Source organism: Mus caroli, unplaced genomic scaffold (genome assembly GCF_978045245.1).
Source record: "Mus caroli unplaced genomic scaffold, Mus_caroli_1 scaffold_17, whole genome shotgun sequence".
Lineage (NCBI taxonomy): Eukaryota > Metazoa > Chordata > Mammalia > Rodentia > Muridae > Mus > Mus caroli.
Window position 1 is genome coordinate 30,636,794 of NW_028227272.1, and position 25,660 is coordinate 30,662,453.

At 44.0% G+C, this 25,660-nt stretch overlaps 1 protein-coding gene across 1 annotated transcript in view; it reads left to right on the plus strand.

Moving 5' to 3' along the window:
- Positions 1-25,660, plus strand: part of Slc12a8 (solute carrier family 12 member 8) — a 154,845-nt gene that overhangs the window by 93,833 nt on the left and 35,352 nt on the right. Inside the window, exons 8-9 of the mRNA XM_029470724.2 lie at positions 6,490-6,636; positions 13,924-14,548. Coding sequence (XP_029326584.2) covers positions 6,490-6,636; positions 13,924-14,548 — 772 coding nt within the window. The remainder of the gene's footprint in view (positions 1-6,489; positions 6,637-13,923; positions 14,549-25,660) is intronic.

Genomic DNA, 25,660 nt, shown 5'->3' on the forward strand with positions numbered 1-25,660 from the left:
TTTATTAAACCACTCAGCTCAGGTCTGGGTTCTAAGCTGGCTACATCTGTCTGTGTTCCCCACAGTCACCGTCAGACACACAGAGCAGCTGGCTTTAAACACGGTCTCTGTGCTGCTCCTTTGCATGGCCCTGCCAGTGCCTGCCAGTGAACAGTCCCCTTGGATGGCTCCTGGGTTTCTCAGTCCTTTCCCATGTGTGCCCTGACAGCTGATCTGCTTCTGTCTGGGTTCCCTGTAGCTTCCTCTGATCTATTTCTAATTCTCTGCCTTTCCAACCCGCTTCTCCCACAATGGGAGAACTTTCCCCTCACTCTTCCTTCAAATGCATTACTCCATGTGGTGGTTGTGAAATCACAGAATAACCCATGGCAGGGGGTTATTAGAATTCAACCCTTTCACACTCGTCATGGGGACGTCCTTATACAAGGAGACATCTATTTTAGAGACACTTTGACACACCTTTCATCCCTCCATGTTTAATTTGGTAAGAAAGTTCTCAATCCCACTATTCTCTATGGTAGAGAATACTAAAGAACAGTATTAGCAGGGAAAAAAAAAATCTTCCAAAGTAAACCGCACACACTCCAGGAAGTGGGTGTTTATAACAGGCCAGGAGCACCAAAATCCTAAGAAATTCCAGTTCACAGGATAAGAGCAAATGAAGTAGCGAGAAGACCCCAAAGCATCTCTGTTACAGGTAGAAATCTAGCCAGAGCCAGCCCTAATCCTTCAGGCTGCTTGTGACTCCAAGAACCCAAGGGGCAGGGACTATGAAAGCCCATGACACTGCTGCATTCCATTGTGTGCCATCCCTGGGATGGGCAGAGCTCATGGCTGGTGAGTGGCTGTGGGTATCTGTTCAGTGCCCACCACAGCACCTGCCACCGGCTGAGCCATCCTCTGCTCAGGCCCTGGCAGCTCTGCCCCTCAGAGACGAAGTGCGCTTTACTCCTTTGTGGGCACCAGCTGCCAAGTGAAGGCAGAATTTGGCTGGGGGCAGAGGTCAATCAGCAGAGTAATGCGAACACTGGAAAATACATTTCTGGGAGTGGGAGGTGGGAGGAAGCTATGTGTGTGTGTGTGCAGGTATTGCCTTCTTAGTTTATCCGAACTTGTAGGGGCACCAGGATGTCCCCCACAGTAGCATCCAGGGTCACAGGAGCTAGATGAGGTCAAACGAGTCCCTTCTAAATGATGCCAAAGCTAGCCTTCCAAGAGAAGGGAACATACTGAGGTAGGGGGGTTCTTCTGTGGCTGAGCACAGTGCACAGCCTAAGTAGGACCAAGGGCAGAGAGCCATGTATAATATGTGTAATTAATTACTTCCATGAGTAAAATAGCTACAGTTGTTTACATCCATATAACATTTTAGAAAGATAGCTTTTTGGGATGGTATGGATGTTGTCTTTAATTTTTTAAGAATCACCAACACACATTTGTACAAAATAAATTCTCATTTTCATGTTAAGTTCCAACTTGAACACCAATATGTTTAAGTTTTCTTTAAAACATTAATGTGAAAATGACCTGATTCTGTGGGAGCTGGGAACGAAGGTGCATGGTCTACTCCTGCATCTATGTTGCCTGCCAAGCCCACACTGTTCCAGGACAGATGGTAACCTTAGTAAATGCTGCCTACATGCATAGGTGGAAGAGCTATAGAGGAAGAGCTAGGATTCAGCTGGGAAAGAGGAAATGGACAACATTTCAGTTAAGTTATAAAAATAGACTGAATAATAGTTTTATATGAAGAGTATTAAGTGAGTAGACCATTCTAAACACAGTTTCTCCACCAAATGTAAACTAGCTATTATGCTTGGGCAATCCTGGCTCTGCCCCCAGCCCACGGGTTCTGGAGGAGTCCCAGGGTGTATGTGTGGAAGGAAGCCCAAGATGAAGTCACCAGTGTCATGGAGGCGATGGAGCCAGACACTGATCAAGTTCTTGGGGTTCAGCCAGCACTGGGGGGGATGTATTCCCATGGATGATCATGCTTTAAGTGAAAAGAAAAAGTTACACACACAAACAGGGGATGGGGGAGACAGAGAGACAGAGAGGAAGGTATATGTGTGTGTGTGTATATGTGTGTGTGCATACACACACACATGCACACAAGTGCATGCTTGCATGCATGCATTCTACACATTCAACCCCTAGTTTAAAAAAAATCAGAAAAAAAATGCACTCTAGCTGGGTGTGGTGGAGCACGCCTTTAATCTCAGTACTAGGGAGGCAGAGGCAGGCTGATCTCTTTTGAGTTTGAGACCAGCCTGCTCTACAGAGTATCCAGGACAACCAGGGCTACAATAGTAAGACCCTGTCTCAATTCTTCACCCTAAATTTCATTTTTATAAACCTAGCTTATCTCTATTAATCCCTAACAAATTCAACCATTTGAATTAGATATTATGCATAGCAATCTAGAGGTAAGAGGATGTAGGTAGATCTTATCTAGATAGTAGGTCATTTTATACCAGGCATCTGAGCATCCAGATTCACACACCTGTGGTGATCCAGAACCCATCCTCTGCAGACACTAAAGGATGCTTTCCTAACCTCCTAGGCTTCACACTGACTGCCCATTTGAATCATCTGGAAGACTTTTTAAAGATCAGGGCCAGTGTTCCACTGAGAACTTATTGAGGCGGGATCTGTGGGGTGATTCCTAAGGCTGAGAAAAGAGTCACTGAGTTAAAATGTCAAAATGCTTTTGATAAAATTTCATCTGTTCTTTTCTTTTTTCTAAGTTGCCAGCATAGGATGTAGAGAAGACACACACACACACACACACAAAGATTACAGATGGCTCCTCTCAGAATGCACAGAGAAACAACCACAGAGGTGGTTCCTCTAACAGTTGTGTAGAACACCCAGGGCTCAGATCATGTAAAGTGCTCAGGCTTCACTAATGCATCTGGTTGGTCAGCCTCCACTGTAGATGGCAGCTGAGACATGATTCCACTGGACTCCAGGGAGTGCAAGGGTGTGATGGTGAGATAAGCCATGAGCCTGATTAACATCCTGCAGGGGAGAGAATAACCCAGAGTGACAGGAAACATTGATAACAAATGATTCCTTATAATAAAGTGGGAAGGGAAGAGCAGGACACACCCAAGAAACCCATGACAGCAAAGCAAGAGGCAGATGAGATCCACCTGGAATGAGATAATGCCCATAGGGCAAGCAGGCACTGTAGTGGACCACGTCTCCTTTGTCTAGCCTTTGACCACCTCACCTCCCATCTTGCGGGTTGTGAGACACTCCCTCCCCCATTTAACATCCAAAAGCCCAAAGGACCAGAACCTTCCTTGATGCCTCTTTGCAGCTCTAGAAGAGACTGTGGTAGGTCTGCTCTGTGCCTCATGACGCCGAGGAGCAACCACTGGTATGAGAAGTGAGATGACTCATAGAGGAGATGGGATTTGTACTGAGTCTTTTGCATTTAAGAATTTTTAAATTCATGTGTATGTGCATGTACCCATATGAGCTTATGTGCACCGTGTGCACGGGGATGCTTGTGAGGTCAGAGTCAGGTCCTCGGCAGGAGCATAAGCATTCTTAACTGCCGAGCCATCAGTCTGCTGCCTTGTGCCTTGTGATTCTTGATGTTCAGTGATGAGCAACGAGCAGATTAGGGAGTGTGGAAAGAGGGTCCCAACAGCAAGTGTGACCCTCCCTGCCCCCACAGGGATTGGAGATTATTGACAAATGGAGCAGAGACTACAACTGGGGGTGGGGTTGGGGGAGGGGTGTTGGAAGTCCTGTAAGTATGGTAACACCAGGACCAGCAGCAGGGAGGCAGATCAACTTTACTTGACGTGATTCAAGGATTATTTAGTTTTGGGGATGAGAGTTAGAATATCCAGGATGGGCAAAGATCATTGGCTGAAGACTTAAGGTCCCAGATGCCTCATTAGTGTGGGGAGGCATTGCAGGAATCTCAGGTGCTAGCTGAATGGGTTCTTACCAGGAGAAAGGAATCAGAACCTATAATCTAACTAAGGCTATGTGACATCCTGCAGGCAGAGGCATGTGGGGTTAAGATCAGAGAAGGGGAAGTCTTGCTAGTAAAGGGAGTCCTTCATTTTGCACCAAGCCCAGAAGGCTATCTGGACAATGGTAGACTTTGACCTTAATCCCTAATTAGCAGGGCAACAGCAAGTGTTGTGTAGAGTGGAACTCAGGGACTCATGGACTTGCAGAGCCTGCTTATCAACCAATAGGAGTTGCTGTCGCTGGGGTTTTAGGACTAGGGTTGAGTTTGTCACTCTGGTAAGGGCCTGGGGCATTTTCACAGGGAGTACAAGAGGCTGACTGGAATCATAGCCAGCCAACAGTTCTCAAAGGCTGGTTTCTAGCCGCTGACATCAACATTACCTTAGAACCTTCTGGAAATCCATATTCTTAGGTTCCTCTCAATGCCTCCTAAATCTGAAATGCCAAGAATAATGCCCAGAAGCCAGGAGTTTGAGAGACACTGCAATGAATCCAAGGCTGCTCAATTGGAGAACTAGTGTATAGTCCATATAAAATATGAGCTAGCCTGAAATAGTGGGCTGAGGGGAGTAGGCTGGGGAATGGGGACTCTGAGGGTAGGTGTACCAGGGGAGTAGGAAGGCTCAAGTCATGGTTTGACTGGTATATACAGCATGCTGGTAATCCCAGAATCTAGGAGGTAGAGCTAGGAGTATTGTGAATTAAGAACAACTTGCACGTATAGCAACACTCTGTCTCAGAAGACAAAACCAACCAACCAACCCAACAATGGTTAGGCCCTGGGAAGCTCGGTGGCTCAGCTCAGGCTGTGCAGTCCTGGGATCCATGAGAAGCTCAGTGCACGGTCACACATCAGGCATTCCAAGATTGCTATAAGTATAGCAAGATGAGCGGTAGAGGAAAGAGGATTCTCTAGAAGTTTTAAAGTCATCTGACCTAGAATAGGCGCACAGTGCAGAGGCAAGCAAAAGAGACCCTGCGGCAAAGTGTAAGGCGAGGACTGCTGCTGTTCCAGGTTATCTTCCAACCTGCATGGGTGTATAGGGGCACAGAACACTCCTTCCAAATAAGTAGTTAATTAGAAAGTGTTTGTAAAACTTTTTTTTTTGAAGTGTCGGTCATTGTATAACTCTACTAGTCAGATTCCAATCACTATCACACAATGCCTGACATAATTAATTTATAAAGAGAAGCGTTTTTGGCCCGTAAGATGGCTCAACAGGAAATGAGACACTTACAGTCCCTGGGCCCCACGTGGTAGGAGAGATCAGTTTGTACAGATTCTCTGTTTGATACATGTCTGTCACGGAATCCCTCTCATCCCACACCTCCACACTAAATAAACTGTAATAAAGGTCTCACTTTGCTTTGGGTTTAGGGGGTTCATTCTATGACCTGTTGTTTTGTGCCTCTTGTAGGAATGCCGGGTGGGAATGGCCACAAATGTGTGGTACCACAAAAATGTTCTTCTCAAAGGCAAAAGAGAAAGAAGGGCTTGAGGTCCTTCCATCCCTTTCAAGAGCACACACCCATGGCCTAAAGAATTCCCATAGGCCCCGCCCTTGACAGTCCCCTTATTGTTCAGTAGGCACTGCCCTGGGGAGCGGGGAGGGCAAGCCCTAACACAGGGGTATAGTAGGGTTTTAGCAGAGCCCTTGGATCTGGCATGAACCTGCTGTGACCTCAGCTTTAAAGTAGCCTTTTGTCAGAGATTGTTATCTGAGATTTTAGGGGGTTACTCTCTTGAAGGATTCTCAGAGACTTTGCATCACTTAGTCTGGAGACATGCCTAGCAAACCAGGAAGTACTTATGGTTGAGGATGGGTCTTTCAAGATAACCTCTAGACCCTTTAGTCTTAGTCAGGGTTTCTATTCCTGCACAAACATCATGACCAAGAAGCCGGTTGGGGAGGAAAGGGTTTATTCAGCTTACACTTTCACATTGCTGTTCATCACCAAAGGAAGTCAGGACTGGAACTCAAGCAGGTCAGGAATCAGGAGCTGATGCAGAGGCCATGGAGGGATGTTTCTTTCTGGCTTGCTTCCCCTGGCTTGCTTGGCTTGCTCTCTTATAGAACCCAAGACTACCAACCCAGGGATGGTACCAACCATAGTGGGCCTCCCACCCTCAATCACTAATTAAGAAAATGCCTTACAGCTGGATCTCTTGGAGGCATTTCCTCAAGGGAGGCTCCTTTCTCTGTGATAACCTGTGTCAAGTTGACACACAAAACCAGTCACTACACCCTTAGATCAGGTAAGTTTCCCTATTCGAAGATTGACCTACTAAAGGTGCTTTTTTGTACAGCATTAGAAAGAGCTTCGAGGAGGCTGTCAGCATTCAGTCCCTGAGAAACCGATCCCCTGCCACTGAGAAGCCTAACTTCACTGAGCAGTGGCTCTTTAATTTGTCCTGTGTAACTCAGACACAGGGGCCACTGCAGGACATTCAGGATCAGCCCGTGGTAACGATAGGACATCTGCCTCTCATAGGTGTCTCTGGTTGGTTTCCTCTTCCTGTTGGGCCTGTACATCTCATCCCTGGCTTCCTGTATGGGGGGACTCTACGGCGCACCCCGGATCCTGCAGTGCATCGCCCAGGACAAAGTCATCCCTGCACTCGCCTTTCTGGCGAACGGGGTGAGTGGCTCATTTTGTTGGCTATCTCTCTTCTCTCTGTTTTTCCGTCTGCATCTCTCTGTCTCTCCGAAGCATAAGCTTCTGGCTGGTGTCTCTGGTCTCTGGGGAGAGACAGAGTGGGGTGCGGAAGTTGTGCCTTTCAGTCCTGTCCCTGGGTGTGTTAGGCTAGCTGCTTAGACAGAGTGTCTCGTGTATCACAGGCACCTGCTTCCCAGAGCTGAGCAGACGTGAAGCAGGGCCCTTCCTTCAATAAAAACAAATCCAGGACCCTCCAAGTTTAGCATAAAAGAAACAGTCTCTTGTTTAGGAAAAGAATAGAGCCTTGCAGCTCTGCCTTTCCCATGGGTTCACTGAGCCATGGGTGGTAGTTGTGGTGCTGATAGCGATGGTGGTGGTGGAGGTGGTGGTGGTGATGGTGGTGGTGGTGATGGTGGTGGTGGTGATGGTGGTGGAGGTGGTGGTGGTGATGGTGATGGTGGTGATGGTGATGGTGATGGTGGTGGTGGTGATGTTGATATGATGATGTTGATGGTGGTGGTGGTGATAATGATGGAGGTGATGGTGGTAATGTTGATGTGGTGATGTTGATGTGGTAATGGTGGTGGTGGCAGCGGCAGTGGCTGTTTGAAGAAGCCCCACCCTATGGGCTATGGGCCCTCTATGAGGTATCATGTGCCAAACTGTAACTGATACTGAATAGCAGGGTTGACTGACGGCTGGGATGGTCAAAAGAGACTTTCCTAAAGAACAGTAGACATACTCACAGGGAATCCCATGTCTCTGTATTGTAGCTTGTAAGCTACACTTTGTTTTTGTATTTTTAGTCCCTTCTAACTCCAGCCTCATCCCAAGGGGGGTGTAAATCACCATAACTCCTTCCTCTCCACCCACCTTTGGATTTTTCAAACAGGGTCTCACTAGATAGCCCAGAGCTGCCAAAATTTTCGAGAATTCTCTGGTTGTGTGTTCAAATGTTTCTGGTTTTATTGGTTTGTGTAGTTATATGTTTGTGTGAGGTGAGATGGGGAGAGCATGAGAGAGAGGGAAGGAGTGGGAGGGGGGAGGTCAGGGGGAGAGGGAGGGAGGAGAGAGAGAGAGAGAGAGAGAGAGAGAGAGAGAGAGAGAGAGAGAGAGAGAGAGAGAGAGAGAACATGTAGATATATGGTCAAGAAGACCTGGTAGCATGTTAGCATTCTTTCTAGACTCTGCCCAACAGTTATCTAGCAACAGTAGCCAGGTAGGCCAGGCTTGCTATAAAAGGGACTGTTTGGCCTCTCTTCCCTCTCTCTCTGACCTCTTTCTCCCTCTCTCCTTCCCCTTCTCCCTTCTCTCCCTTTTCTTTCTCTGCCTCTACTCCCTTCTCAACCCCCCTTCTCATGCCCCAGATAAGCTCTGTTTTATATTAGACACATTGTATGACTGGTACCTGGGGCAGGGGAGGGGAGATGCCTCAGCATGATATGCTGAGATAGCCCCTGCCTCCGCACTGTACCATGCTCTACAGAACATATTCAGAGCACTTGCAGGAGCCACTGTGCCGATCCTCGGGATCAAACTCAAGACATCAGGCTTAGCATCGAGTGGCTTTACCCACTGAGACGCCTCAGCAACCCCTCGTTTGTTTCTTGAAAGAAAGAAGCTGGCCTGAAATTTGCAATCCTCCTGCCTCCATCATTTGTGTGCTAAGCACATAGGCACACCTGACCACAACCAGCTCCTTCTGTTTCTTCTCTCCAGTTGACATGGGCCGGGAGGAGAAGTGGTTGATACTTCGAGATTGGGATGTTGATATACCATATAACTTTATTCTACCTCACTTAAAATTATTATTATTATTATTATTATCATTAATTTTATGTGTCTGGATGTTTTGTATGTATGCATATGTCTATGCACTACTTGAAGGCCAGAAGAGGGCATCTGAGTCCCCAAATACATTGCTAAAGGGGGTCATGAGCTACCAAGAGGGTGCTGGGAATTGAACCTGTGTCCTCCAGGACAACAGCCATCCATCTTAATGGTAGGGCTATCACTCTAGCCCATTGTTTATTTTTTATGAGATACAATGATCACAGATTTCAAAACTAAAACTTACATAAACGGTATCCACTGGGAATTTCTACTCCTATGTTGAACCTTCCTACCTGTCCTAACCTTAATTTTGTTCTTTAAGGCACTGTTTTTCCTAAGTCTTTATGATTATTGTTGGTTTTGTATGCGTGTGTGCACACAAGCACGAGAGTGTGGCTTTCTTTGTTTCTTTTGCAGTGTTGGGAACTGAATATATAGCCTTGCCAGTGTATATGTGTGTGTGTGTGTGTGTGTGTGTGTGTAGTATATTACATACATGCTCTTTGGGTATGTATCCTTGTATGTGTAGGTGTGGGTATGGGTGTATGCATCCTTATATGTTTTTCCCAATCTGTATGTTATTTTCAAAAGTAAGTGTGTGCATGTGTGTGTGTGTGTGTGTGTGTGTGGTGTCTGTATGTATGTCTGTGCACTACTTGCATGCCGTGTCCGTGAAGGCCACCAGAGAGCAGCAGGTCACCTAGAGCTAGAGTTCCAGATGCTTGTGAGCTGCTGTGTGGGTGCCAGGAACCAAACCCAGGTTCTCCAGAAGAGGATGGAGTGCTAACCACAGAGCCATCTCTCTGGCCACACCACCTTATTTTCTTGAAGCCAGGTCACTCGCTGATACAGCTAGGTTAGTTGGCCAATGAACTGCAGGGGTCCCACCTACACTACAGCAGCCCATGTTGGGTTTCAGATGCAAATCTCCATGCGCAGATTGCTTGGGTTCTGGTGATCTGAATTCAGGTTCACCATGATTATGTGCGGGGACTTTACTGACTGAGCCATCACCTCAGGCTCCCCAATTGTTTTTCAAATTGAATCTTTCCCTTCCATATGTTCATTCAACAGACAATTCTCTCAATATATTGCTTATACCTTGCATTTTTAAATTTTCATATGTGGTTTAGAAATCTGTCTTCTATATTACTTTAAAGAGGATTTTCTCATTCTTTTTCTGTTATGTTTATGTGACATAGTTTATTTAATCAGTTCTCTATTGACTGATACATACATGAGTGTCTTCCAATAAACAGTGTTGTAGTAGGTGATGCACACTCACATAAATACACACATACACACACATACACATACTCATACCACATACATACTCACACACTCATACACAAATACGACACATACACTCATACATGCACAGTCATACACATAAACTCACATATACACACACATTCACACACATACTCACATATATACACTCATACACACACTTATACACACATATACACTCACACACCACAGATACATACCAGACATACATACACCACACACACATACACATTCACACATTCATACATATACACACACCATACACACTCATACACACAAACACACATATACATATATACACACACCACAGGCACACCTCTCTCTCTCTCTCTCTCTCTCTCTCTCTCTCTCTCTCTCTCTCTCTCTCTCTCTTTCTCTCAGACAAAAAAGAAAATTGAGCATGTCAAGTGGATGATATTAGCGATTAGACCAGAGTCTACTTGATCAGATCATCTCTGTTAAACTCCCTCACAAACATTCAAGAGTAAACTGTACTGATCTCCTAGGTGTCTCTCAACCCAACCAAATTGACAATTATGATTAGCCAATGAGATAGGATTTGCATCCTGTTGGATGCAAAATGTTGATGGGGCTATAGGAACATTCCTACAGGCACCTATGCCTTTACACTGTGTCCAGGAACTTGTCCTACAGAATTTCTTAGCCAGGTGGTCCCAGCCTACCTCCACAGTCTGCAAAGGCCTCACCATCTAGATAGAGTCAGGTATGGGTGAGAGTCACAGGTGAGTGTGAGTGCCCCTCCCCCATTATGGTCCACAAAGGGATGTTCATGGGCATCTGTTGATGAGGAAGGCTGGCCAGGAGGTGGTAGTGCACACCTTTAATCTCAACACTCAGAGGCAGAGGCAGGCAGATCTCTGTGATTTTGAGGCCAGGCTGGTCTGCAGAGCAAGTTCTAGGACAGCCAGGGCTACACAGAGAAACCATGTTTATAAATAATTAAACAAACCAACAAACGACCGGCCAAGGACTAAAGGGTTCTAAGCATACACCTGGCCTTCCTCATTATCATGTTGATATGTTTGCCAAGATAGGAGGATAGACATATTTGCTCAGGTTTATGTTATTAGCTTGGTCAGTACATGTAAATATTTAGAAACTGTGCATAAACCTCATTTGCACAGCGCCTTGAGTGACAAGGACAGTGTTAGCAAGGAACATATCTGTGGCTCATTGTTATGTGAACGGTTTTGCTAGTGTACAGGGAGAAATGGCCTTTCAGGACACCAGTATTCGTGTTCGCTTCATTGTGAATAAAACTGACTGTCTCTTCCTGTTTTGTGGCTGTTTGTAATTTGTTTCTATCACTAAGATTATTTTCAGTTTCTAGAAGCTCTTTGCTAGGAAGATTAACTCTTTGTGATCTGGGTTACAGATATTTCTCCCGGGTTGTCATGTGTCTTTTAACATCGGGAGCTTCTCCCATCCCCTAAACGTGTCTTCATATATGATTATATTTGCTTATTTCCTTTTTAAATGGCAGAACACTAGAAGCTTAAATACATTATTGAGGTACAGTTAACACGACAGGAAAGTTCATAAAACTAATGTAAATAGGTAGCATTCTGGAGCCTCCACCAAGGAACCCTGACACCCCCCCCAACACCCCCCCCCCCCTCAGTGAGGCCCTTCCCTCTCACTCCATGGCCCCTGGCTTCCATGATGAGCAGCTTAGGCCTCTTAGATCCTGCAGCACACACCTTGAATGTTGCAGGCCCCCAGCCTTCCACCCCAGCACTTTTCTCTGGTGTTGAAGCTCAGAAATTGCCGCAGAGAGCATCCAACCTCCAGCCAAGGACACAAATCTGAATTTCGTGCAACAAAACATCCTTCTTCTTTTGATTTCCCCCAAGCTGTTTGAAAGGCAAAGGCACTTGTGGCTCATGGCATAACCAAGTTCGTCCCAGGGACCACAGCTTGCGACTGGTCCCTTCAGGTGTTTCTCTGAACAGCTTGCCTGGGTTTGAAACCTTCTAATACAGACTGGATGGTTCTTATCTTTATTGTCTGGGGCCAGAAGCTTTTCAGATGGTGGAGTTTGTTTTATATTTTGGGATATTCCTATATCTATAGTACAGTATCTTTACACCCAATTCATTTATGTTTTATATACACGTAGCCTGAAGGTAATTGTATGCAGCGTTTTTTAGACATTTTAGGCATGAAACACAGTTTCATGATGTGGGATTTCCCAATTCAATTTCCATGTAAATCTAATACAGATTTTTAGAATTCTGTCATTTTGGATACAGAATTTTTACATTGAGAATACTCAGTCTGTACATGGAATCGTGTGTGTGTGTGTGTGTGTGTGTGTGTGTGTGTGCTTCTCTGCTATCCTCCCTACCTCCTTCATCAGTATTTTTGTGAGAATCCTCCTTCTCCATGCTGTAGCCACAGGTTGTTATTTGGGGGTTTTATGGCTGTTGCCTGTGCTGGATGTAAACTTAGAATAACCCCAGGCTACATTCCCACTACCGGAATGTCTCACCTGTTCAGTGTGCCTGGCTTCTCACAGTGAGTAGCACCCTGTTCTTTTTCAGGGCATCTGTACTAACTGATGCTGCTATAGAGATGGGTGAGCCATCCTAATCCTCTGTACTTTTACATGATTGCTGTGCTCATGGGTATTTGATGGCATCTCACTATGGGGTAAATGTGTGTCCTGTAATTGCTGATGAGGTTGGCCATCTTCCCACATGTTTAATAGTCTTTTATGAGGTGCTTGTTCAGATCTTTTACTCATTTGGTTGAGTGGGCTGCCTTTTGAGAAGGACTTTTATTACATTACATATTGTGTGTGTGTGCGCGCCTTAAGCTACACCATGTGTGGAGGTCAGAGGACAGCTTTCAGACTTGGTTCTCTCCTCCCACCACGTGGGTCCTGAGGATTCAGCTCAGGCTGTTGGTCTTGCTGGCAAACACCTTCAGTTGCTGAGCCACCTCCCCTGCCTTGTCTGTCCTTTTCAGTTATGCATAAGGATTCACTGTCTGTCTTTCACATCTTTTGTCCAGTCTGTGGATTGTCCCTCTCTTGGTGGAGAAAGACTCTCATTGGCCCATTTTAACCATTCACCTCAAGGTCTTGGCCTAGACTAGCATTTTTGGCAGCTTCCTGGAAACTTCTTTTAAAGTTGTGAGTTTTTACAGACTTACTTTACTCGCAGTCATGTTATTGTTAGACTCTTCTATACCACTTTAATAAATGCACTCCAAAACGAATTTCCAAACATTATAAAATCCTTCTCTTCCCCCTTTCTCTCCTCCTCTCTCCTTACTTTTCTCCTTTGTAAAGATTGTTCTGGGGAGGGTCTCCGGTCAGCATAGGTTCTGACACACCCATAGAAGCCCCAGTTGATTCCAGAGGAGTGCTGAGAGAGCTGTAGGTTAGAAGTTCAAAGCTGGGCGGTGCGGACAAAAAGCTGATGTTTAAAGTCATGAATGGAGTGGTTGGGGAGAGAGAGGGGGTGGGAGTCTAGTGAGTGAGTTTAGGTGGAGAAAAGGGATAGTCTAGGAGACGAGGCAAGGATATTACTTTAGATGCAGTCTCTGAGGTGTGCAGAGTGGGCTAGGAGGACTGAGGAAGAAGGAGGCAAATGCCAGGTAGAGAAGCTTCCTGGGGAAGGGCAGCTGGGCCGGATGAAGCTCCTCAGGAGAAGAACACAGGACTGAGACGTGAACCGTGCTTTGGCCTGAGAACCACATGAGTAGCTGTGATAGTTTCTAGGAGAGGAGGGTGTAACTGTGTGCGTGAACCTGGGCTAAGTGGAGGATGCCAGTGTTTTGGTATCAATGGGGGCTTTCTATTTGGGGGAGCTGAGACACTAAGACTTCCAAAGTTGTACCGTAAAGTCCCATGTTAATGGTGATATTGTCCGTGCCTCTGGTGTTCAGGAGCTACTGGGTCTCCATGTTTGGCTTATGCTATCTCATGTTAGCTCAGGTCTCACATTGACCCCATGAGTTGGCTATTATTTTTCCAAGTTCACATGTGAACAATTCCGTGGGGAGAAGTTCCTGAGATGTTACATTTGATTTTTATTGTTTAACTGTAAAAATTTGGGATCTTTCTATCTGAAATTTCATAATTCTGTATTTTTGTTGTTGCTGCTGTTGTTCTCATAGAAAGGACCAAATAAAACACCGGTAGCAGCCATCTGCCTGACCAGCTTGGTGACCATGGCCTTTGTCCTGGTGGGTCAGGTGAATGTTCTGGCGCCCGTTGTCACCATCAATTTCATGCTGACCTACATCATGGTGGACTACTCTTACTTCGCCCTCTCCATGGCTCACTGTGGCCTCGCCCCGTCTCCTGAGCCCGTCCCCAGACAAGGCCCAGATACTCTGCACTGCTCCGAGCACCTGCTCCAGGACAGGGCTCCCAGCTACGGCTCTGACGCCCCTGCCAGAAGCCTCTCTGAGGGCACCCTGCTGGAGTTCACCAAGGACATGGATCAGTTCCTCCAGCCAATAGAGGGACTGGAGAGTCGTCAGCTTGGGTCAAGAGAAGGAAACCAGAACCCAAAGAATCAGAAGCGCAAGGGTAAGAAAGGCGCCAAGCAAACCCTACAAGATAGCTTCCTCTTGGACCCTGGGTCTCCTTTGTCCTTTCCTACGAGGACTTCTGAGAGGTTGTCTGTTGCCTTCTGTGGGGAGCAAGAGTCCTGTCAGAAGCAGCAGACTTCTAGGAGTGAATCACATGACCATCTTGTTCCTGATCTACGCAACCAGCCTAGAGCGAACAGAGAAGGTAAGAGTTTTGGAATAATTTTGGGGCCTCCTACTTTGGAATGCCCACCAGTTGCTCCATCTACCTGATTATTATAACCCAGGTTTCATAACTTTTGGTGATTTTAATATTTATTTCAAAATGTTGACATTTAGGTGCCAGTTAAATTATTTCTAATTCTACCCTGTTATATATATACTAGCTAATTTTAGACAGAAATCTCTATCTCCTGTGTATAAGAGCTGGGAGCCAGAGGTAGTAACTGAATATCATTTTCCTTTTGCTCAAAGTTCAGCCAAAGAGGAACCACTGTGAATCAGACTAAGTTAGCCTTTGACACAGATGCCTCTTCTTGCTTGCTAAAGGGCCCACTCAGTTTGTCAGCAGAAGAGAACTCTTTTAAACCAGGTGCCATGCGATGAAGAGTCGGCAGTTAAAGATGTCTAGCTTTTCTTAAATCTACAAGCTCAAAGTCACAAAGAGAGTCATTATAGAACATGAGAAATCCTGAAATAGGAAACATCATCTTTGAGGACCTGGCATATCCTAGGTGATTTTTATCTTGCTATAATCTGGATCTGGATTGTTACCCAATGACCCATATTAAATGTATGGCCCCAGAATGGTACTCTTGGGAGGTAGTTGAACATCTCAGAGGAGGAACCTAATGGGAGATCTTTAGGTCATTGCAAGCATGCTTGTTAAGGGGTTTGGGGCTGCTGGTGCTCTCTCTGCTCTCCTTTGCTCTCTGGCCTATGATATAAGCAAGTTTTATTCTATGACGCGTTCCCACCATGATGTGCTACCCTACTGTCAGGTGCAGATCAGTGGAGTCAACTAATCATGGAGGCATCTCCAAGACTGTGGGGCCAGGATAATCCTTTTTTGCTTTAAAAATTGTCATCACTCTGACAATGTGCCTGGCAAAACAACTTAAGGGGGAAGGAATTTATTTGGACACACCACTTCATAGGTTTCTGTCCATACTCAGGTACCGCCACTGTTCTTGAGCCTGTGGCAAGCTGCAGCATCACAGGAGAAAGGCATCGTTGGGGTCAGGGGAGAGGGTTACCTCGAGGCATTCAGGAGGCAGAGAGGAGAACATAAAAGAACCAGAGACCTAGTAACAGACTTCCTTCAATCAGGTCCCACTTCCTGAGAGTCCATTCACAGACTCATCAATGAATTGATCCAGTCACTTCCCAGGAGCTCTCCCAGGCTGGGGCCAAGCCCTCAGCACATAAGACTTTTTAGGAGGACACTTCCTGTTGAGATTGTAGTTGATTGAGTTGGGTCTCTCAGGTGTTTATTACAGCAACAGAGACTGACTCGCACACATCTATTTATCTCATGTAATATAATAGATACCAGCATCTTCCAGTTTACAACTGAAGACTTCCAGTGGAGTCATAGAGAAGTTTGAGCCAATTCTTTGCATGACTTGATATCTCCTCCAGGTGACTGTGTGCATTTGATGTCTAGGCACTTTGTATCACCTCATCTCTTAGGATCTGTACAGTAGTCAGGGGCAGAGGATGAGGCGGAGGTCATAGAAAGAGATGTCTAAAACCAATCATTTTGTGTTCTCCTCCCAACTAGGTTTCTCTTCTTCACTTCTAACTGGGTAGGACACTTTTAGTGGTAGGAGTATTATTAAAATGTAAAGCATTGTTGTTATTATTATTATTATTATTTTGGTTTTTGAGACAAGGTTTTTCTGTGTAACAGCTCTGGCTGTCCTGTAACCCACTCTGTAGTCCAGGCTGGCCTTGAACTCACAAAGATTGGCCTGCCTCAGTCTCTCCAGTGCTGGGATTAAAGGCATGAGCCACCATTGCCCAGCTGCATTATTTTATTTTTATCAAAATTTTAAGTGTATATTTTAAGACTCCAAATGGCATTAAAAATGTCAGAAACAGTGGTCCCCATACTTCCATACTATCCTCCCTCCCTTTACCCTTCACTACCTCCAATTCCACCCCCAGAACAAAAAAACCCAAAAAACTCAGCCAAATTGTTGTTTCTACTGTTAGGCTTTCGGTGATTAAATAATATCTGTATTGCTTTTTTGTTTGTGTTTTGTTTTATGAGAAAAAAGAGTCTTACTATGTAACCCTGGCTAGCCTAGTACTTGTAGACCAGGCTGGCCTCAGACTCACAAAAGTCCCTTGCATCTACTTCATAGCTGCTTAGGATAAATGTGTGCCATCATGCCTGGCAGATTACAGATGATCTCTTTACCACATATCTCTTATCACATCTAGGGAACAAGAAATTTCTTGGCCATGATAGTATAGTGAACTTTTGTCCCTTGACGTTTTTGCCTGTCCATCACGGAATGTCCTTTCTGCGTTGGGGAATTTCCAATATTATGAATCTTGGGGGTAGGCAGAGGAAGCCTTGTACAATCAAACTATGGATATCAATTATATTCAGTGTTATGGCATCTCCTGCAGCCAGAGTTCAGGCCATGAAAACCAGACAAACCCTCCTTAGACTTAGAACTGGGAAGTGGAAATTTAAGAAATGAGGACACCAGGGAACTCTCTAGAAGAGTGCTGGAAGGTGTATTCCCATAAGTTGTTGTAGCATAGTCCTTGAGTGTTAGCCTGGCTGCAGAGTCCCAACCTCACTCTCTATCCTTTCCAGCTATTCTCAGAATTCCCAAAACAAAACTGTAGTTCAAATGCACTCAATATATCCGAGCCATTTCTAGTATGCAGATTAGTGTTATTAAATATGTTTATGTTTAAGTTAGACAGCAATTACCATTATCATCTCCTAACTTTCCTTCTGATAAAACTGAAATTATATCCATTAAGCAATAGTTCCCATTCTCCTTCAGTGAGTTCACTTTTCACTGTTGGGGAATATACCCTGCTGAGCCTGTGTCCTTAGTGTTGGAATGATGACTGTGCAGGTTAGGATTTTGTTCATTTGCATCAGGTGACTTTAATCCCACACTCAGGAAGCAGAGGCCACAGATCTCTGAGTAACAGCCTCATCTATACACTGAGTTATAGGACAGCCAGGGCTACATAGAAAAACCCTGTCACAAACAAACAGGTTTTTGTTGACACAAGCTAAGTCTCTGAGTGTTGTGTCCAACTCGACCAGCAAGGAAAACACAACCACTGGTTCTTCTTAAAGCAGTTTACTCAGGCAGCTTCTCTCTTCAAATCCCCCGCGCCTCGGGGTACAAGCATATCCACTCAAGCCACAACCATGCCTCAACCAATCACCACAGGTCACATCACCTCACCAGGCAGGCTTGCTCAGCCAATCAGGGATTAAGGGCGAGCCATCCACCAAATATGGGCTTGTTTACTGCCTGGCACAGATTTCTGTCTGGCTGGCCAGGGAGTCCAGAATGGCTTCCCACATCTGAGAATGGGAAACCTCAATGGAGAAAATGCCCCAGCAGATTGTCCTATAAACAAGCCCATCTCACTCTGGTCAGTGCCTCCCCTGGGCAGCTGGTCCTGGGTGCTATAAGAAAACAGGCTGAACAAATCATGGTGAGCAAGCCAATTATGAGCATCCCTCCGTTGCCTCTGCTTCAGTTCCAGCCTCCAGGCTCCTGTCTTGAGCTCCTGCCCTGAGATTTCCCTTTGTGAGAAACAGTAAGCTGTAAGATGAGTGAACCCTTTCCTCCCCAAGTTGACTTTGGGGCTTGCGTTTATCATAGCAATAGAGCTAACAAGGACAATGACTGATCCGGGTTTGTCATCTCCGAAGTTGTAGGACATTTCCTTCCTGCAGCCGCTTCATTCATCTTTTTATTTAGGAAATTCTCATGTTCTTTAGCCTGGGGACAGGATAGGGCTGTGCAGGGGTGCTCATGACTTCAGGTATAGAGCGCTGCAATCCTTGTTTAAAACAAGCCTCTGTTATGTACCACCACTGATTTCCCAACGCCTCTGGTTCCCTACAGGCAAAACCGTTCTATCTTCTCGGTTTCTGTTTGTTGTGTTTGGGGATCTCAGGGTCTCATTATATAGCCCAGACTGTTTTTAGAATTATTATGGGTTACTTAGACTCACTAGTCCTGGGATTACAGTCATACACCAAAATCCCCAGCAAGACCTTTCTATATCTTTGGAGAGTTCCTTCTGTCTCCATCATCCATCATGTTGATATTGTGTATATTTTGTCTTTATTCCACAGTGTTTTCAAGTATATTATGTATATTACTTTAGTTCACTTCTCAGCTTTCCTTTGCATTTAGTTACCCCTAGAACAGGCTTAAAACTACATAAGAAGTGCCAGCTGTCTCTTCCCGGGCACTACACACACAGACACAGACAGCCTGGCCAAGTCTTCCTGAGCCTAACACAACGGCTGCTGTTGTCACTGGTTATGTTTGCTCACCAAATTCGTACCCATTCCCTGATATCCTTAATAATTTTCTGCAGCCTGGCCCAGCCCAGCCCTGCTGCTATGCTCCCCTCCCCTCTCCCCATCCCACCCCCACCCCCAGTCTAACCTTGTTAAAGGATCCTCTGTTTTCTTATCATCTTGTTCTCCTTTCTGGAACGCATCACAGAATTATTTCCCAGTATTTCTAGTGATTTTTTTTTCAGTTACCTGCTGTGTCGGCCATAATGAAGCTTGATTAGCAATAACAAGATCTCAAGACAGTAATGATTTAAACTGCTTCCGACCAAAGCAGGTGGGCGGAGCAAGGTGGCCACAGCACGGTCCTGAGTGACTCGGACTCCTTTTTCCTTTACCACCCACACACTGAGTATATCGTCCTTGACCCATGGTCTGGCAGCTGGAGCCCTGCCACCACATCCTATCCAGGCAGAAGAGAAAGGAAAGGAAGAAACACAAAAGACGAGCTTCCCAGCAGAGTCACACAGCCTGCCTGGAAAGCCCACAATGCCTTTCTTTCTTTCCATGGTTGACATTTAGGTGTGTGACTGATTATCATACAGACAACCTTTTACCTGGTGTGTTATAAAATGACCCCTTGTGCTCTTCATCTGGAAGGCTACAGTAAGTTGCAAACCATCTGTCTGTGCATACTGCACAGTCTTAGTCTCCAAGCGCTTTGGTTGTAACTTGATTTGTCTAGATCTTCATTTACTTTCTTTCATTGAATAGCATCATTTTTATTTTCATTTTATGGATATGGTGTCCTTCTGTCCTCGACATATATTATTACTCCCTCCCTGTAAAATCTTTCTATTCTGTGTTTTCTCTAGATTCTTTCCCTGCTTTGGTGCCCCCCAATACTTCCTCCTCCCTCTGTCTCCCTCCTCTCTCTCTCCCTCCTCCCTCTTTCTCTCTCCTCCCTCTCTCCCTCCCTCTTCCTCCTCTCTCAGTCCCTCTCCTTCTTCATTCTCCTTCTCTTTCCCTCTTTCCTCATTCTTTTCCTCCTTCCATCCTTCTCTCTTTTATTGCAAAACAATTTTAATTATTTTTCATATATTCTGATCAGTTATTCCTCCCTTGTCTCCTCCCAGATCACCCCCTCCCCACATTCTCTCTCTCTAGAAGACATATGCCCCACTCCCCAAAAGTCTAGAAGAAAACAAAGCAAACAAATGGGAGAGGGGAGCAAAGAAAAAGCACCAGATGTGTACACACACAAACACACAGAGCCACACATGCATACACAACTACACATACATACACACACACACATATATATATACCTGCACATACACTCACACATTCACACATCTGCAAACATACAATCACAGAAAAACTGAAACCATAATAGGTAAGCAAAAAACAAGTAAGATACAAGTGCCCAGACAAAGCATCATGAGACAAAATATCTCTGAAACTACCACTGAGTTCGTTTTGTGTTGGCCATTCACTGGAGGTCATGAGGCCTCCCTTAAGTCTGGGGTGTATACCCAGTGAGGTTCTATTGGAGAAAAGTTATTTTTCCTTTGCAATTGACAACTTGATGGAAACATGTTCCACAAGCTGAACTTATTCATGCTCGATGAGTTATATAGGTGTGGTCTTCAGCAGTAAAGCCTTGCTATCCGTTTGTGTAGAATAACCAATAGCTTTTACAATAGCCTGAGTTGTTTGGGAATTCCCATGAGGCCCCTTTGGCCAACAACTTAACTAAGTGTAACCCATCCCTGCTGCTGGAGATTTCACTTGGTGGTAAGAGGGGTCTAGTTGGGTCTTTGTCTCTCTTGTTAATTGGTGGTTATATATAGATTTCTTTTGTATATGTATGTATTTTTAAAAGTTTCTACCTTAATAGGTTTCCATATGACTCCTCAAAGGGCCCTTAGAGTTAGTGTCCCTCCCTGTATTTCCTCCTTTATCTCTTTCTTGACTCCCTCTCCATTTAATTCTCCCTTCCCAGTGTCTCTGTCCCTCACTGTCTCTCCATAACTATGTATTTTATTTCCCCTACATTAGGGGTTCCTTGCACCCTGCCTAGTCCCTTACTCTATACTTTACCTCTGCTGTTATATGGATAGTAGCATGCCCATCAAAGACTTAAAAGCTAATATAGAAGAGAGTGTGTACAATGTTTGTCTTTTGGGGTCTGGGTTACCTTACTATGGATGTTTTTTTTTTTTTTTTTCTGGCTTCATCAATGTACCTGCGAAGTTCATCTTTTAACAGCTGAATAATATCCCATTGTGCAACTGTATCACATTCTCATTAACCATTCACCTTTTGACGGACATCTGGGTTGTTTCCAGTCTCTGGCTATTATGAATAGGGCAGCAGTGAACATGGATGAGCAAGTGTCTCTGTAGTAGAATAGAGTCTTTGGGGTGTATGTCCAAGAGTAGAATAGCTGGATCTTGAGGTAGATCTATTCCCACCTTCCTGATAGTGGCTATGCAATTTTGTACTCCCATCAGCAATGGATGAGTCTTTGCCTTACCCACATACTCTACAGCAAGACCTGTCATTTGTCTTACTGGTGACCTCGGCCTTTCTTACTGGTAAGATGGAATCTCAAAGTAGTTTTGATGTGCATCTCTCTGATGACTAAGAATGTTAAACATTTCTTTAAGTGTTTCTCAAACATTTGTTTTTCAACATTGAGAATTCTCTATTTAGTTCTATACTCCATTTTTAATTGGGTTGTTTTCTTGATGTATATATTTAGTTCTTTATATATTTTAGATATTAACCTATTAGATGTATAATTGGTAAAGATCTTTTGCCATTTCATAGCCCACTACTATGAATAATGGTGTCCTTTGCCATATAGAAGCTTTTCAGTTTTATGAGGTCCTATTTATTAATTGTTAGTCTTACTACCTGTACTATTGGTGTCTCATTCAAAATATCTTCTCCTGTGTCAATGAGTTTAGACTATTCCCCACTTTCTCTTCTGCCAGATTCAGAAATGCATAAGGTCTTATGTTGAGGTTTTTGATTCATTTGGAGTTGAGTTTTGTGCAAGGTGATAAATATAAATCTATCTGTAGTCTTCTACATGCAGGCATCCAGTTTGACCAGCACCATTTGTTGAAGATTCTGTCTTTTTTTTGCTGTGTATTTTTGGCTTTGTCAAAAATCACATGTCTATAGGGTCTTTAATTTGATTCCTTTGATCAGCATGTTTGTTCTGTGCCAATACTGTGCTGCTCTTTATTATAATAGCTCTGTAGTACAATTTGAGATTGGGGATGGTGATACCTCCAGCAGTTCTTTGATTACTCAGGATTGTTTTAGCTATCGTGTGTGTGTGTGTGTGTGTGTGTGTGTGTGTGTTTATATGAAGCTGAAGATTCTCCTTTCAATTTCTATGAAGAATTGTGCTGTCCTTTTGAATGGAATGGCTTTGAACCTGTAGATTGCTTTTGGTAGAATGGCCTGTTACTATATTAATCCTGCCATAGAACTGAGCATGGGAGATCTTTCATCTTCTGATATTTTCTTCAGTTTCTTTTTCCAGTGTCTTAAAGTTGTTATCGTACATGTTTTTCACTTGCTTGCTTAGAATTGCCCAAGCTCTATCTCTCTATATGAGGCTATTGAAAAATGTATTATTTTCCTCATTTTTTCTCTGTTTATCATTTGTGTATAAGAAGGCTACTAATTTTTGTGTGTTAATTTTGTATCCTGCTACTTTTTGAATGTGTTAATTAGTTGTAGACGTTTCTGATGGAATATTTTAGGATTACTTGTGTATGCTATCTTATCATCTTATCAGCAAGCATACTTGACTTCCTTCTTTCCACTTTGAATACCCTTGATATCCTTCAGTTGTTTTATTGCTCTAGCTAAGACTTCAAGCATTGATTGAATAGGTATGGAGAGAGTGGACAACCTTGTTTTGTTCCTGATTTTTGTGGAAATGCTTTGATTTTTCTCTCCATTTAATTTGATGTTGGCTATAGGCTTACTGGAAATTGCCTTTATTATGCCGAGGTAATTATTACTTATTATGTCCTATGTACCCCTTACTCTCTAGGATTTTTATCATGAAGGGGTGTTGCATTTTGTCAAAGGCCTTTTCTGTATTTAGTGAGATGATAATGTGGTTTTTGTCTTTCAATCTGTTTATATGGTAGATTACATTTATTGATTTCTCTATGTTGAACCATCTCTCCATTTCTGGGATAAAGCCTTCTTAATCACGACAGATGAGTTTTTATGTGTTTTGTGTTCAGTATGCAAGTATTTTATTGAAAATTTTTTGCATCTATGTTCATAAGGGAAATTGGTCTATAATTCTCTTCCTTTGTTGGGTCTTTATGTGGTTTGGTTATCAAGGGAACTGTAGAGCTCATAAAATGAATTGGGTAATTTTCCTTCTGTTTCTATTTTGTGGACTAGTTTGAGAAGTATTGGCGTTTGCATTCACTCTTCCTTAAAAGTCTGATAGAATTCACTGCTAAAGCTATCTGGCACTGTTTTGGTTTTGTTGTTGTTGTGATACTTTTAATGACTGCTTCTCTGTAATTAGGGTTACGTATTTATTTAAATTGCTTAAGTGTTCCTGATTTAACTTTTGTGAGTCATACATATTGAGAAGATTATCAATTTCTTTTAGAGTTTATAGTTTGGTAGGATACAAGTTTTTAAAAGCATATCCTTATGGCTCTATGATTTTCTTCAATGTCTGTTGCTATGTTCCCCTTTTCATTTATAATTTTGTTAATTTGGATAAGGGTTGGTCAGTCTTACTGACTTTTCTCAAAGAGCCAACTTTGTCTCATCAATTCTTTTTTTGTTTGTTCATCTGTTTCTATTTTATTGATTTCAGCCCTAAGTTGATTATTTCTTGCTGTCTACTTCTTTTGGTTGTTGTTTATTTGTTTTGTTCCAGAGCTTTCAGGTGCACTGCACAGGCTTTTATTAAAGCAGCTGCTTATCTTTTCATAGTTAGAACTAGCATACACTTAGCCTTTTATACCTGGGATCTGCATCTGGACATTTAATCAAATTCAGATGAAAAGTATTTGGGGAAATAAAAAGTGAAATTGCCACTGTCCTGTCTTGTTATTTAGTCCTATATATAACGATGATTTCATCTATAGTGAAATCAAACATTCTTCTTCTTTTTTAAAAAATCTTAATCACTAATGGTACAGTTTAATAACTAGTTACATAGTATTACATTTTTAAGCACCATAAGTAATGTAAACATGATTTACCATGTAAAAGAATATGTAAGTTCTATGAAATATTGCACTTCATGTGCAAGATGCGAATTTTGGTATCCATTGAGATCCTGAAACAAATTATCAGTGGATGACAATGGACAGATGACTAGACTTAGAGCCATCTAGAAGACCTGAATACAACAAGACTCATTGTTTTGGGCACCATACTGCAGAATGGCTGAGAATAAGCTGACCTCTTTGCTGGCCCAAATGTGAACAGCTGAAGGCTTTCCCTGGGCCTCTTTTTACTCCTTTTGGTTCTAACATGTGAGGGAGGGGAGGCACAGATGGCAGCTCATATTCTGGAAATTGGGTGAAACAAAGGAGTTGGCAAGTCTTACTGTGTGGGGCACAGACCCTCTCTGCTGCTCCTCTGTGCCAAGCCCAGACACCCTGGATAGGTTTGCTCAGAAGAAGAATATCGTGGACAGGGGATTGCAAACAAGAAGTTCATTCTTAGCTTGCTGGGCAGGAAAGAGGGTCTTAGCATACAGATCATACAGAGACAAACATGTCACCAGCCCCCTGGTCCTGGTCAGCCTATGGGACATGGTGCCACTCCTAGCCTGAGTTCTGCTGAGGTCCTCCAGGTAGAATGACTGGCTCCCATCAGCTCCATCTGTGGGGCCCAGAGTTCACCTTTTCTGCTCCCCATAGGCTGCCTTCACTGTTACTTCTTCTTAGGCTTATTTTCATCTCTAATCTCTATTCTCTGTTTCTGGGTTACACTGGTTTCCATGCCTTTTTGTCTTGTGTGGTGACATGACAGACACATGGTAAGTTTGCAAGTTAATTCTTTTGTACATTCATCTATTACATTCATCTCTTTTACATGTATTCATTCATCATGTATGTATTCATTTAACATGTATTTTACATGAATGCATACATGTATGTACGGTATACTTGCTGATGCCAAAGGACAGACAGCCTGCAAGAACTGGTCCTCGAGGGTCCTGGGGATTGAAATTAGGTCATCAGGTTGGTAGAAAGTGCCCTTACCCGCTGAGCCATCTCACTGGGCCAGTCTGTGAATTTTAATGAATGAAGTGGACACAATCCAGTTGTCCAGTCTTAGCAATGCCAGGGCTTTGGTTGGCTGTTCCCTGTGTCTCTCTCCTTGCTACCTTTACCTTGGCTCAGCTACTCCTCTTCTCACTGTTAGACTTTTGCCAAGTCTCCAAGCTAGTGTCCTACTCCTGTCTTCCCCATCCTCCTCTTTGCTCTGCTCATAGAAGGACCTTTCTCTCTTGCTTAGTAGCCTCTGTGGGCTCCCATCCCTGTCAGAAGTGCAGAGCTGTGCCACATGCTCAGCTCTTCAGCCCTGCTCTGGCCCACATACTCCTGAGCCCCTGAGCTTGGAGCATTGCAGCTAAGCCCAAGCTAGTGCCCCGAATCCATCACTTTCCTCTCTATACCCTGTGCTGTCCCCTCAGACTGCCTCGCCTCCTCCTCCTCCTCTCTCTATTTGGAGAACTCTGACGTTTCAAATCCATCTGGCTTTTAAAAGACATTCAGTGTT